Below are 15850 nucleotides of genomic sequence, written 5' to 3'. Positions count from 1 at the left end.
TAGCACCTCCCAGCTTATTGTAAGTTTCATTGTTTAATTTCCAGGCATTTTGCTTGGCTGAATATTAAAACATAGACATAGACAACCAGATAAGTTTGAACCAAGTCAGCAGCAGCTTAAAGGTGCATTCATACCAGCCACACTGGTCCGCTTTAATCAAACTCTAATCTGTTCGCCTTGAAAGTCCAGTTGGTTTGAGCATGTGTGAATGTGCAATCAAACTCTGATTCGGAGGGGAAAGAAGAACACTGCTCTGCCCAAAAACCCAAAGTCTCTGTTCCATTTTTGTGTAGAAGAAGGATGTTACACTCAGCATCATTTTCAGAGATTTCCGTGTCATTTCCTTCAGTGATTCTTGGTGCAGCGACACCACAGACGAGGAGGTAAACGGGTTTTTCAAAGGGTTTGGTTCGTTTGACACCAGAGCAGTGTGATAGCGGATGGCATCAGCTGAAAATGTATAACAAATGTTGCAGTTTTGGTCTCCAGTCAAACAGAGTCTACCAGAGTAGGAGGTGTGAAAACACCCTAAAAGTTGCACATATTTCTAGCTCCTTTCTTTCTTTCGTTCTTTCTTTCTGTCTTTTTTATTTAACAATGAAGTAGAGGCTCATTCAATGTGTCTGAGAGTCAAAAATACCTGAATTTTGTACTCTTTAAGAAACCAGTGTGCTTCCCCACACCAGAATTTTGGTTAAAAAAACAACCAAAGAAACACTGGATTCTCAAATTTATGCTGTGCAAAGTCTACTATATATATACACTGCTCAAAAAAAATAAAGGGAACACTTTAACATTTAAGTGAACACTGAAGTGTTCCCTTTATTTTTATTTTTTTTAGNAAAAAAAAAAAAGAAATAAAAGACTCTTTTCAAAAACTATAGTCTCTGCTTCTCTCAATCTCTACAACAAATTTCCTTTTCACCGAGTTGTCTTCTTGTTTCCCTTACATTATTCACGGTAGGAACCGTTTTCCCACACGCTTGATTTTCTCAGAACTCACAAGTCGGTGAACGGGACGGATGGTGTTGACTGATCTAAAATGCTTTGATGTGCTTTATAACCCACACTTTTTGCGTCTCTCTTGGGATTCAAGTGTGTTAAAAGATCTAACAGACTTAAAAAAAATAAATAAATAAATAAGGTATTGAAACTTTTTCCCACACTAGCTTAATTTTATATGCATTCCTTAAAAAAAATTTGTCAGTTTTTCTAAATGCTGAGAAGTCATTTACTGTGCCAAAGAGGAAGACTTGTTTAAAGAGGTAGATCTGTGATACAATTATTAGGCTCTACTGGGAAAATGTTACAACGCTAAATGACTAGTTTGAGTCACTTCAAGGACTTATGAGCTGCTCTTTTTGCCAAAGGCCTCAGAACGTTATTTTGATCCTAGCATAGCGTCTTGACTCACTTCAAGACAGAAGAACACCAAACTAAATTTTCGATCTCTAAACATCTTTATGTCCAGTCATGTTGGAAAAACACCCATACTTTAGGTGAATGTCTTTTTCACCTTTGTAATTGATTTGTAGTTGTGTACATCTTTCTTTCAAGTGTTTTACTGACAGATCAGAGGGGACGTGGAGCGCCCCTTTGCCATTAGGTTATGGCAGATTTTGTGAATAATCAAACAGTGACATTATATTTAGTCTTGATTCGCCATTGCATATGTTTACACATCTAATTTTTTTTTTTTTTCTCACTGGTGAAATTCATATCAATCCAAGATTCAGAAACTTCAGGACTGCCTGATAAAGGGTTAGAACTTGCTTTTTGTATGTTGCATAAATAATTAGATGTGCATAAGCATTTTTTTTTCAAATCACATTTTAGTTTCAAGAGAATGAATGAACTTTAAAACTATTCTAGCATGGAGTCCATCATAATAGCTTTTACACAAGCAGGCAATTTGTTAGCATTGTCTTTGTGAAACAGCAGTGCTGACATATTAATATAAATTTTCCTACAAAAAAAAAAAGTACTAGGGGCTTAAATGACATGTTGTATTAGAAGGCTTTGTATAATAGGCATGTTAACACTCCTGCTCATAATGATGCCTTTCAGATACCCTATAGTTAATGTACTTACCCAGCGCAGACATGATAGGCACGAGCCACGACACGCAATTTTATATTTTCTATGAAGCAACCCCAAGTGACAGCAGTGGGATGCAGTTAGAGCAGTCTCCATAACAGATGCACAGAGATGCAAAGGCTTTTACACACACACACCAGTCATTGTCACAGTATTGTCTGGAATAGGTTTAAAGATTTAGTAATGGAATTTCCCATTTTCCCAATCATGTTCATTTTTTTTTTTTGCTTTGCCCAAATAGGTTGGGTTCCATTTATCCAGATATCCATTTGGATCGAGTTAAATTTCAAGCAAATAAAACGAATGGATTTGTACTGAAGACAGTCACATTTGTTACAATCCATTGGTATTCATGTCTGCCCCTCCTCCTCCTTTTCTCGCCTTCCTTTCTTTGAGGCTGTCTAGCTTGGCCTGTGAATTGCAGTGTTGGGTAATAAGTCCATTGCGTTGATTATTAGCCTTTACAATAGAGGCACGGCTTCTCTGCCTGAATGTAGTCCCACAGTGAAAGGCTGGCATGACTTAATGTGGCGTGAAAATAGCTCTTCAATTTTCCTGTGCACAGCCTTTCTAGAAACTGCTCTGTTTCACCCCGCGGATGCCTCCGGCCTTCTCTGTTTCATTCCGTCTTTGCCAGTGTTCCCTCTCGACTCTCATTGCACCCGTGCCCATTAAGTCATGGCAAAACTCCAGCTATGTGGCTGCTGGTGTGTGTATATGTGTGTGTGTGTGTGTGTGTGTGTGTGTGTGTGTGTGTATTCAAACTGCTGTTTTATGCATTTCAAGTTTTATAGACAAAATACCTGAGAATGGATTTTATGCAGTCCAATTCTGTAACTGTGGAAATTGTTGTGCTAGAGGACTTTATCACAAGAGTCCAGAGCTCAAAATAAGTGACTTCACTGCTAGTATCCTTGCATGACATATTAGGTCATGGGTGTTAGCTGCTAGAAAAAATCCTATTAGTCTCCAATCCAAACATGGATTAACATGGAGTTTAGACAGGAGTGGAGAGGAATGTCACTGGGAAGTGTTTGGAAGCAAACCCAGAGGAGCAAAAAGGTGCAGGTTATGACATTGTGAAGTGGATTTCATGATTCATATATATTTTTTTATATACAGTTCAAAGACGAGAATGCTAGAGGTAGCATATTTGTAGTTGTTTTGATGAGGAGAAATCGTTTAATCTGCAATGATTCAGTCAGTTTGAGATGTGTCTCTAAGAGCTGTGTGCTTTGAGGTCTTGAGGTAATGAAAAAGTTTTGAAAAACACTGTCAAACAGCATGGAAGTGGATGTTTGTTTCTATGCGAGTGCGTGTCTTTGAAAATGTGGGCTTTAAAAAAAATAAAAAAATTGCAGTAAGAAGAGTTAATCACATCCTGCAGCGTTACCAGGCTGAAAGAGAAGGGTGAAAGAAAAGAGAATCGCCTCATATCGGATGGCAGGCCTGCATAACAGCGTTTGAACTTGAAGGAGAAGTTGGAAACCTATGAATAAACACTAACTCTGTATGAAAATACCATCTGAGATCACTTGAAAGACCTCTGATGCAAGAGTCATTAATAAACCAAATGTGTTTGTACCAACACAAACACTGACTTTAGGATAAATCATGTATAATAGTCTCCAGAGTGCAGTAAAGCACTACTTTTACCAGTTAATTTGAGCTCTTTGACAGAATGTGTGTGTGTGTGTGTGTGCGCGTGCGTGCGTGCGTGCGTGCGTGCGTGCGTGTGTGTGTGTGTTGGGTGTAGCTGTGCGTGTCACATCTAATCTCCAGCTTCTAGGAGGGTAGCTGTGGGTCATCTTTTAAGTAAACAACAAATGAGCAGTCCTGTTCAACGGGGGATTTCCACTGAAAACAGTTAACCGAAGCATGGTCACTTTGTAAATAAACCTACCGTGCTAATAGGACCAGAAGGAGCAAATTCTCTGAATCATCCCAAGCAAACATATGTGCCCTTCCTCCCTCTCATAACACTGAATTTCATATTCACACAGTTGCACTTTGTCATGTCCCTGTTCAGCGAATTTTCCTGTGTTGGCGTGGTGAGCCTCATTTGTTGATGAACGATCCGTCTCGGACGCTTAATCAGACACGTTCGCTCTCACGCACGTAGAAATGTCCATATATCATGCATACATCGCAAACTCGCACAACTCAGACCCACACATGTGACAGATGGAGTTCAGGGTCAGGGAGATGCTATGTTTGTCATACGTGTGACAGATTTACAATACGTTTTCGGGGATTCATAATTTATTATGCGCTTGTGCCATTTGAGTTGAGTGAGAAATTAGTGTTTGATGTCTGTGTGTGAGGTCACTGATTGCAGTCCAGAATGCTCGAGATGTTCCTGTTAAATTGAACAAATGCATCCTTTTTGAATGCAGAGCTGTTCACATATGGTCATGTTATTGTCACGGCACAAGCACAAAGTTACTTCATTGTGTGCAGCTACTAAGCCTCCAACCTCCTTTTCAGTTTTGTAGATTGCAATCTGACATACTTTGAATAAACAGTGAAAAAATTCACCTTTAAAATCCTCAGCAGATGTCAAAGCAACCATAGATCCAATAAGTAACTTTTTTCTGCTTTTTCTCTGATGTTCAACCTGTCTGTGTTAGGTGAACAGAGACAGAGCTAACCCCACGCTAACATTGAGTTAACCCCAATGTTAGGGTGGGGTTAGTACACGACTACTTAGAAAGTCAGAAAGGCAATATTGTGGTCTACTAAGGATGTCTGCAAAAAAAAAAAAAAAGGTACAACTGTGGTATCTAGGTCAATCTCTTAAAGAGTAAAAAACAGGCAACAACGCAGAGAGATGTAAAGGTCAGAGGCACATAGATCCTGCGAGAGCAGGCAGAACATGTGTGAGTAAATCACTCACAACTGTAAATCTCACAATCTTAGTGTGAAGTGAGTAGGAGGGCACGCATGAATTGGAGGAATGAACAATAAATAAAAAAAATAATCTTCAATGGTCAGTGAGATCCAGAGGGAATCCACCTCTTACTGTGCGTAACCTTTTTTACAATTTGTGCCATAATGGCTTTCTGGCATTAGTGGTGCTAGACCCCCCCCCACACGCACGCACTCACCCCCACACGCACTCACACTCACCTCATTTGTTAAGGCACTAATCGCTTTTTACCTCACAGTCCTGTGACCTTCAGCTGACTATCCAGTGATGGTGAGAGCAACAGGCAGACTGGTTGCCTAGAAACCCACTTTCTTTGTGTTTTCCAGTTCTTACAGTGGGAGCTGAAAGAAGGTGGGTGGGAGGAGAAGAAAAAAAAAACTGATGAAAATTGTAAAATAGGTGAGAATTAGTGAGACCTACACTCAGAGAATTAATTGGCTATTTTTGCAAGGCATAACAGGTACTGTATGTGGGTTTCGTTGTTGTTTCCATCTCTCTTTGTTTTATTTTTTTAATTAATTCTTTTTTTTTTAAACTGCTAGATTTGCGTCTTAGGGTTGAGTTTTACCCGGCTTGTTTCTCGTTCTTTCACCCACCACCAGAGCCTTGTTTCGGAAAAAAATATATATATTTTCAGTCGGCACTACTGCTGCTTTTTCTGGTTGACCTTTTGTTTATCCATAAGTATTGATGTTTTCTGCCAATCATTCAGAGTGAATCTACAATAACTTACCAACTCTGGGTGGAAAAAGAAAACGTTAAATTAACTTTGTCAGTATCTGCTAAATAAAAACTATTTTATAGGAGATTTTTTGTTTGGTCATCTATTTGCCCTAAATGGGACATAAACATCCTAAAAAACACACACACACACAATTATTATGTAGTTCAGGTATTGCTTGTTTTGCTCTTAGAGGACCTCAAGGAACCCTGTGGCTCATTCCCCATTTGTGAGGTACATCTGTCATCTGCACACTACATATATCACTCTGCAAAATACATTTATTATTCAATATTCAGCGACCGTGTTCACTTGAGTGGCCTGACAGTCTGACAGTATCCAGCAGTCCAGAGTGCCGCAAGAAGGTTACATTGTGTTTAATGAGATTTGTTGTTGGGGCAAAGGAGAACCAAAATGTGAAATGAGGCGAGGGAGAAGACTGAAGGACTGCTGGGGGGAAAAAAAGGAGAGGTAAAGAAAAAAAGAGTGGTAGGAACTACCTTTGAACTACTATGCATCATAAGATCCAGTTTTCTATTAGTTGTTAGAGCTCTGTCAGAAAATAGGGCTGCATGAACTTCAGCCCACTTTTCACTCTCATGTTATGTCTGCACCTCTATGCATATTGTTACACTTTTTCTCATCACCTCTTTCCTTCCTTACTCCACTACTTTCACCTACCCCAAAACCTCCTCTCTCTCTCTCTCTCTCTCTCCACTTTGTGCCATAGTTTCTGTCTTCCTCAGCTGTTACCCTGTTTCTCCTACATTCTGCGCCGTCTGTCTCATCGTCTCCACCTCTGAGTTGTCGTCTTCTCCTTCCATCCATCTCCTTTCACACAGCTGCATTGTACTGAAGTGATTCACCTCTCCACTGTCCTTACAGTCACCACTTTCCCACATCTGAGAGCTGCAGACGTTAAAGCCGATGAAGGGACATGTCCACGTAATCTTCAATCATCTGCTTGTTTAGTTTTTTTTTAGTTTTTTTAGCTTTAGTTTTTTTTTTTTTTTTAGGTAGCCAATTATCTTAATGCTAAATTAAATTTGGTTCCAGCTCTGTGATTGTTGTTGACTCTTATAATCCGTTTTCATGAGAACTGTTCTGCTCCCATCAATGTTAAACTAACACAAAGTCACCGGCTTAGCTGTAACAATGCTTGAGCGAGTATTGTTTGTTCCATTTTTCTTTCCCGCTGTGGTGCTTTGATGCTTTCTGACCTAAGAGTTTATACAAATGTTTGAATGCGTACGCGTTTATGGGAACTTGTGAAATGCTTATAACATGTCGGATCATTTCAAATCTGATATTTCAGTTTCATTATAAATCGCTCCGAGTCATCTCTTCTGAATCATTGTTGAAGCCATTGTGGAAGTGCCACCACCTGCTGCAGACTAATCAAATGTTCTGCTCGAAATACCCCATGGTAGTTTGAACTCTTTTCTTTTGACGGAAGATCAAAATCAGCTTGATTTCAGTTTGTTACATTTTAATGATTCCTTTGCGTAGTTGTACCACAAACATGAAAAATATACATGCCTCTAACAACATGTAATGCTCTCAATACTGTTGGTTGGTGCAAATAAACTCTAACCAGTCCTTTTTTTTTTCCTCTGTTGTGTGTTTATTTTCTAGGATGGTTACTCCCAGCATCATTTTGTGGGTTCTGCCTCAACAATAGAGAGAGACAGACAGAGGCCCTACTCTTCTTCACGAACTCCCTCCGTTTCTCCTGTCAGGACGTCCCCAAATAACCGCTCCGGTGAGGAAAACATGCTGCATACATGCATACTTACAGCATCACATTCCAGTTTGTTTAAATTAAGAGTTTGATTTGGTCCATAATCACTTTCAGACTAACTTTCACGCCAGCCCAAAAGAAGCGTATGATCCACAGAAACAAACTCTTGTCCGTTCAAAGGGAACCAAACATCCTTGGTGTCATTGTCCATTAGGAAGGACTCGTCTGTGTCTCAGGTGTAGCTTCCTGGCTGATGTCCTGACATTGTTGTTTCAACATTTCCACCTAATGTTCTTTACCTGTTATGCTATTGATGTTATGAAGTGTACCAGTCCATTCTGTAACTACAAATCCCCACAAAATTATGCTGCCGTCCCCCATGCTCCATAGTTTGGATGGTCTTCTCAGACTTTTTCTTTTCTCCAATTGTAATAACAGTCATCACTCAATTTCAGTTACATGAGATCACAGGGCTTGTCATCCAAATTAGAGAACTTAGTCGTTGAGTGAAATTGCAGTTGTATTGTTGTTTATGTTGTTGCAGTTGTATTGTTCTATTTGGAATAGAATAGAGTAGAATGAAAACATTCTTTCATGTTTCACAATGGGACAACTTATGTGCAATCAGAGCTGTAAACAAAGGTAGGAGTACACACAATACAAAAACAGAATAATAAAAAACGACATACTGTACAATAAGGACAAAATTTCAACATAACTAAAAGATAGTGTACTCCACTCCAAAAGAATGTCCGACTGCGTGGGTTAATCTAAAAATGTTCAAAATATAATGCGTATTTGATCATTACAAAGACAAAATGAAATAATTTTTCATTACTACGGCATTTAGAAAATAGTAATATTTGTGCACATTCTAAACCAGAACAGTTTAAACTTTCAATCAACAGAGCTAAGAAGGTGAAACATGTTTTCATACCGTGCATGTAAATATCACATTCAGACCGTATCTGTGTCACATCTAAATTTATTTACATTTGTGAATTTTTTTATATTTTTTTGCAACAAAATACAAAAAAAGCAAATATGTAAAACCTGACATGCAGACACATCGATTAGCCAGTAGCATCAACATTCACCAGTCCATCAGTTTTATACTAAGACTAAAAGTAGCTCCTGGCATCAGTGCTTGCCATCTATTGGCTGTCATGCTATGAACTATGATTATCATTAGCCTTTAGCCTGAGCCCATTGGCCTTCATGCTTTGCAAGAGTGCTTTAGCATTAGCTGTTAGCATTGGTAGTGGAAGAGCCTTTAGGTGTTCTTTCTCCACACCGGGCTTAGCAAGCTGATGAGGCAGAAAAGTACTTTTCCTTCCTCCCGGCTTAGAGAGGTCTTCAAGGACCCTGCTGAGAGACGGAGAGAGAGAGAAGTGAGGGACAGAATAAGTGTGTGTTGTGTGCAAGCATTAGGAAACAGAGACGGAGGAAGGGATGCGATAAACAGAGAGGGAGATAAAAAGAAGGAAAAACAACCAACACGCAGACGAGAAGAATTGAGGATTGAGGGATGGTGCAGGGAGGAGGCTGTGAAGACTCTGGATTTGACTTTGGCAAGCGACATTGGGAGTGGTTTTGTGTTTATGATACCGTGGAGTTGAGGGAGTAAAACTCTAAATCACTGGATGCGACTCTTGATCCTCCTTCCTCTGCTTTTTACGCACCCTGACTCCCACTCCCCTCTCATGCTTTTAACTCATCGTCTCACTTGCTCCTCTTGTCCTTCTCCACCTGCACCTGTTCGCAGCAATATCCTCACCTCTTGCTTCTAATCTCTTACTCCTTCTCGACCACACACTCGCCCAGGAACGCACACACACACACACACACACACACGCACACACACCTACACACACGCACACGCACACACACATACAAACCCACATGCATTAGTATCTCCTCACTGCATATGCTCCAGACTGCAATCCGAGTCCTCAGAGATGGATCAAAGCAAAAGGGTGTAATGAAAGCATGCAGGCGCATTGGGAAAGGAGGAATGAAAGAGTTGATGTGAGAAGAGAATGATAAAGCCGTGAAAGAGGAGCTGAGTTAAGGGGCTGAAGGAGAGAGAGGGCAGCAAGGAATACAGAGGGAGAGACCTATGTCTCCCCCATGGCGACCACAGGGTACCAGAATGTTTTACCCTCGTACAGTCAGACTGAAGGCCATGACAACCAGACACTACTGGCCAACCTCCTTTGGTCACTGTAACCAATGATGACCTTTTCCTTGTGGGAAACCAGCAGGTTTATTATTTAAACTTTTGAAATCCGACAGTAATGATGGAATTGGTGTAAACACCAAATGTCTTACAGCACAAAAAGCTTTGGGCGAAAAATAATCCAAAATACATAATACACATGCATGTATTTTTTCAATATCTAAAACAAGAATACTACAAAAATAAAAATAACATCAAGTAATATGCACTGTTAAAAATGAACTCTAGACTCCTGATTCCAAACAAATTTACCGGCTATCTGCTTCAATGGCAGTCAAATTCAAGCATGTTCATCAGATTAAATAACTACAAAAACTTAGAAGATGTTAAACACACTTTTCAGTAAGCCGACATTCCTGTACTTAAAAAAAAAAGTATTTTTATTAGTCTGATGTAAGATATTAATCTTAAATCATCGTAGCCTACAGAAAAAAAGACTTGAAAACATCAAGTCTTTGTGATTAATGTGTTTCACACTTACTGAAATAAATTAACTTTTCAACAATATTTAACCGCCTTTTGATATTTTGTGTGATACATAGTGGAAGAACCTGTATATATTTACAGATAGGTGTAAATATTTTCTATAAATTACTCTTTATATTGATATTGGATTGAAATTCAGTAAAAATAAGGTTAAACACCACTATTGGAACTGACTAACAGATAATGTATTAAAAAGGACGTATTGATTGATGCCTTCACGTTAAGATTCAGTGAACATTTCTATAGCTGGATTCCTTCTGTGTTTTATTGCTTTGAGTGTGTTTTATCTGCGGCAGGGTTTGGGCTCCGTTTGTGGCCTGTCAAGATAATGTTCAAGGCCTCCTTATGTGATAATTTGGTATTGCATAATTCAGGACTTGACCCAGCTGTTGGCAAGCCTGTTTTCTTGATCAATATCTCGACAGTTTCAGATTTGTGTAATTTACAGGAGCTTTGCACACACAAAGAACACAAGGAAATTGAATATGTTGCGCAGACTGAGGAGGTATTGCACACCAGATGCAAAATTTGATATTCCAATAACATGCCCCATAAGCGTGCGCTTGAATTCCCAGACGTTCCTTAACGCGCTGGAGGTGACCCTTTCTGCTGACAAGCTAAATGATGAATAATGAGCGTGCACCTTGAAAGACCAAGAGAAGACACACGCACACACACACGCGTGCAAACACAAGCAGGCAAAATGCGAAGGCTTCTGCTGTTCTGGGTTTATTGCTCTCATTAATGTCTCCATCCGTTTGTGTGTGTGTGTGTGTGTGTGTGTGTGTGTGCGTGTGTGTGTGTGTGCGTGCGCGCACGTGTGCAGCAAGCGCTCCTGCCTCCCCCAGAGAGATGACGAGTCTGAAGGAACGCAAGATAGACTATGATTCCACGGCAACCAACGCTGGTTTCCATAGCAACAAAGGAGAGCATACATCCCGGAAAGACGGCATGGCAGGTGCGTGTGCACATAGAGAGAGAGACAAAGTAGAATTAAATTATTTTATTTTAATCGCCTGATTCATCTTTTTTATTCCATTTCCCCTTTCACCTATCAGTTATATTTCCTTTTTAACCTTTTTTTTTCCACGTTTATATTTTTACTTATTGCGTTCTTCAATCTTGAACACACTTTGCTTTGTCCCTACACCTATAAATTAGTTCTGTCCTTGCCTTCCAACCAGCTGCTGCTATCACTAATACTCCCCTCTTCTCTTCTGTGATTACCATTCTCTGTAAGCCTCTTATGTTTCACCTTTAATTTGTACTTCCAATATCTCTGTTATTCTGTTGGGGATTTTTTTACATATAATGCCAGACTTTTAAATAAGCTGCCTGAAGTATTTTTTGCCTTACTTGTTTGTAATTAGTTTATGCAACAACAGAGTTTTTTTTGTTGTTGTTGTTTTTTGCTTAAAAACAAAAAAAGAAAGCAGAAAGATATGAATGGTTAGCAGTGGTGATGGTAGATGTAATTTAACAAATGTGTGTGTTTTTTTTATCATCCATAAAGTTCAAGTGTCCTGCGGGTCGTCCACGTTGTTCCGAAACTCTTACCTGACTGCCAGCGATGAAATCAAGCAAAACCAGGTGAGTTTATAGACACAAGTGCACAGTTTTATTTACATCCAAGATTTTTCAGTCTTTGAGAAATGCACGTATTTCATCACAGCTCTCCTAAACTGGCAAACGCTGTCATAATAAGGTGCTTATTAGGAAAGATTACAGCAGAATGGAGGAGGCACAGCAGATCAAAATAAAAAGGTGTCTCGCTGTGATAAGAGATGCCCTGGCAGAGTTTGCAACGGATGTTCACCCTCAGCTCAGGCGTTCTTAAACCACCCCAACCAGGAACAATACCCGACTGGCAATTAAAGCTGTTATCCCGTTTGATTGCACTAATTATTTGCCTCTGTTTAATGTCTCTCCTCGGTGAGGAGGGAGGGATAACAGAAAGCATCTCCGTCTTTGAGTTGGGAGAATTAAAAGTAAAAGAAAATAAGTAAATAAAATTGGGTTGGATCTCTTAAAATTCTAATTAAAGTTTGAGTTCGTTCAAGTTTCACCGTTACCGGTTGAGCTGAAGTGAATAAGCGTAATGAGCTTTTGAAGCGATGGGGTTTTTTTACGCAACACCGACGCGCACAGACATAGCTTGCCCGTGTGAGAGCCGGTGTTGGATGTAAATTGCCCCATCACTGCCTGCCTGTAATAGAGAATTCACAGCATGAGTTCTTGTCCCTCTTCTGCCTGCTTTTTAAACCCTCTTTCCTTTGTTTTTCCTTTCCACCTGACCCCCTGCTTTCCATTTTGCTTTACTTCTCTCCTGGTTTTCACTTTGCTCCCAACTACTTCGACTCCCGCGACTCTGTCCGCGCCCTCTGCACTTACCCCACTTGCCACGTCCAAACCTCTCTGCCCCACCAGAGTCCAGCCCCGTCCTGCGTGGTGCCCCCTCAGCCCCAGCAGGACAGCCCGTCAGCAACCATGCTAAAAGACTACGACCTCTACCCCCCTCCTCCTTCCTTCCCCCAGCCGCAGCCGCCGCAGCCTCCACCTCATAGCCAGAGTCGGAGCTTCGACGAGGCCTACTACGACGACCCGGGACCGCCGCAGCCGCAGCTGCAGGCGCAGGCGCAGGCCCAGCCTCAGGTCCAACCCCAGCCGCCTCCAAACGCCACCGGACCACCGCGAGACCCCCGGGAGGACCTTCGAATGCACCTGGGCCTCAAGTCGACTGGCAACTACGTAGACTTCTACTCAGCCTCACGGCCGTACAGCGAACTGAACTACGAGACGAGCCACTACCCGGCTTCACCTGATTCCTGGGTGTAGTTTGACCGTGACCATGGGAGGGAGGGGGCAAGAGACGGTCTGTGTGTGCTTGTGTGACAGGGATTTTTTTTTTTTTTTCAGGAGATTAGCAGACTAAAACAAGGTTAATCTAAGTGGCAGTTTGGAAAAGGGGGGGGGGGGGAAAGACCTTAAAATATGATAGGAAATTTGTGTTTTTAAAAAAAATTGTTGTGAATGAATTTGACGGAGCAAGAAGGGAAATCAATCAGTGACAAAGAGAAACTGCATGTGCATGCCTACATTTTTTTTTTTATTTATTATTTTTTCTAGACCACCTTACCTTTTTTAAAGTTAGCTCCATTTCATCCCAAATTGGGTTAAGTGGGAGTTGATATGAAGAAGTACAGCGTGTATAAGAAGTGGGGGGAAAAACGTGGGAGTGTATGTAAATGCCTTGAGTGGAGGGATCAAGAAATAATAGGGTGCTGATGAGGAAAGGCTCTCACTCTGTGGAAGCAGGAAGTGGTCTGACCTTCTATCACCGTCGAAGATAAAGAGAGATGAGACACCGAGATGGCATGAGCGTTTTCAAGGAGGTGAGGGAAAATAAAAGCACAGCGAAAGATGAAAGCACACCAGCCTCAAGGGAAGAAGTGGATGTTTACCATTTCACCAAAGTGACAAACGTAGCACTGCTTTTATTCAATACTTTTTTTTTTGTTGCCAAGACCTTGCTGTGTGTAGAGTCTTTGGAATTTGTTTTCAAAGAATGTCATTTCCAAGAGACCGTAGGTCTTTTTTTTTTTTTATTTTATTTTACATTTGTTGTTTTTCTTTCTACTTTTTTATATTTACACTTTTGGACACATTCTTATTTCCTGCGTACGCCTAAAAATGGGATTTAATGTGTATATTACACATTTTGGATGGACTGCTCACAAAAATCCAGATTTTTATTTTCCGACTGACTGAAACAACAAGCGAATTAAAAAAAAAAAATTTAAAAAAAGCGAAACATGAACACGGCAATCAGGAACGACGGGGCTAGCTGTGAGTGGACAAATGATTTTTATTTTTTTTTATTCCCTCATTTTATCCCGGGCCTGAGAGGAATCCCTGCAATGTTTGTGATTTTGCTCACTTCATCAATTGCAATTTCTCAAGTGGACATAATCAAACGTCAAGAGCATCTTAAAGGCTGCAAGAGCATGGAACTGGCAGAGCAGCGGCACTCGGAGTCCCAATCAAGAAAAGTGCTTTTTTTTGTTCACTGCCAAAAGAGTATATAGTTGTATGTTTAAAGCACACTCATGTCTTTGGAAAGGACTGCTGTTTGACTTTGGGTGGGGTGGGTGGGGGGAGGGGTAATACTTTCGACAGTGTTAAAATTCAGTAAATCCTTTGGTATCAAAACTCGTCCGTTTGGCCAAATCCACCTGTTTATGTCAGTGTACAGTAGAAGTAAAGAAAAGGAGACACATCACATTGTGCCAAACTTTGACAGATCAAGGTCCCAGAAGACTTCCCGGGGAGTTTTGTCCAGGTTTACAGACATTAACTCGGTGGCCGTCTCTTCTGTTTGTAACTTTGGTTTTCTTGTGCTTTAATCAGGTGAAGCCGTACTTATTGCTGGGGGATTTGTGGGCACCTTCTCCCTCCCGTAGTTGTACAGATCTGCCTCTCCGTTCCGGCCGAGCATGTGTGGGCGTGCGTTTGGGACACGTGTGTGTTTACGTATACGTGCATGTGTGTGACTAAGAATGCGTGGCCCCCGTTGAGTGTGCTCATGTGAACCATGAGCGAGTGTATCTATGCATGCATGTGTGTAGTAGTGTGCGTATGCCTCCGTTTGGGGGGGGTGTATGTGTGTGAGCGTTCCTGTGAAAAAAAAGATCAATGTCCAAACAAGGCATTCCTACTGACAGTTTGTCCAGTTTTACAGCATAAAAATAAAGGTACAAAATAAAAATAAAAAACGAAAAAAAAAATCACTAGAATGATTGTTGAGACAGCAGACAAATCTATAAATACATGAACATAAATATAAATATATAATTATATAGATATATAATTTTTATGTGCTGATGTCGATGTCACTAATTGCAACAAATGTTCGCCGAAAAAAACAATTCTGTTGTGTAAAACAGGACTCTTGTTCACTTGATCCAAACCGTAAAAATGCTGATACCCCCCCCACACACACCCTCCACCGTTTACACACACACACACCCACACACACACACATGCACCTCTACAGTCTAATCGAGACAAAACAGAAGTTTCACCTGAAGATGCGCTGGCTCGAGTTGTGTGTTATCGTGTGTCCATGCTTCTTAGATGAACCTGCTGAGTGAGGACCGTACTTGAAACAGAAGGGGAAAAAAAAAAAAGAAATAAAAGACTCTTTTCAAAAACTATAGTCTCTGCTTCTCTCAATCTCTACAACAAATTTCCTTTTCACCGAGTTGTCTTCTTGTTTCCCTTACATTATTCACGGTAGGAACCGTTTTCCCACACGCTTGATTTTCTCAGAACTCACAAGTCGGTGAACGGGACGGATGGTGTTGACTGATCTAAAATGCTTTGATGTGCTTTATAACCCACACTTTTTGCGTCTCTCTTGGGATTCAAGTGTGTTAAAAGATCTAACAGACTTAAAAAAAATAAATAAATAAATAAGGTATTGAAACTTTTTCCCACACTAGCTTAATTTTATATGCATTCCTTAAAAAAAATTTGTCAGTTTTTCTAAATGCTGAGAAGTCATTTACTGTGCCAAAGAGGAAGACTTGTTTAAAGAGGTAGATCTGTGATACAATTATTAGGCTCTACTGGGAAAAT

At 40.5% G+C, this 15850-nt stretch overlaps 1 protein-coding gene across 1 annotated transcript in view; it reads left to right on the top strand.

Moving 5' to 3' along the window:
• Positions 1-15423, top strand: part of ctnnd2a (catenin (cadherin-associated protein), delta 2a) — a 159219-nt gene extending 143796 nt beyond the window's left edge. Inside the window, exons 20-23 of the mRNA XM_017301924.1 lie at positions 7383-7509; positions 11040-11171; positions 11727-11803; positions 12641-15423. Coding sequence (XP_017157413.1) covers positions 7383-7509; positions 11040-11171; positions 11727-11803; positions 12641-13048 — 744 coding nt within the window. The 3' untranslated portion in view covers positions 13049-15423. The remainder of the gene's footprint in view (positions 1-7382; positions 7510-11039; positions 11172-11726; positions 11804-12640) is intronic.
• The last annotated feature ends 427 nt before the right edge of the window (positions 15424-15850 follow it).

This window comes from Poecilia reticulata, linkage group LG20, assembly GCF_000633615.1.
Source record: "Poecilia reticulata strain Guanapo linkage group LG20, Guppy_female_1.0+MT, whole genome shotgun sequence".
NCBI classification, from domain to species: domain Eukaryota; kingdom Metazoa; phylum Chordata; class Actinopteri; order Cyprinodontiformes; family Poeciliidae; genus Poecilia; species Poecilia reticulata.
Note: the sequence above shows the minus strand (reverse complement) of the source record. Positions and strands in the feature narration are given on the sequence as shown.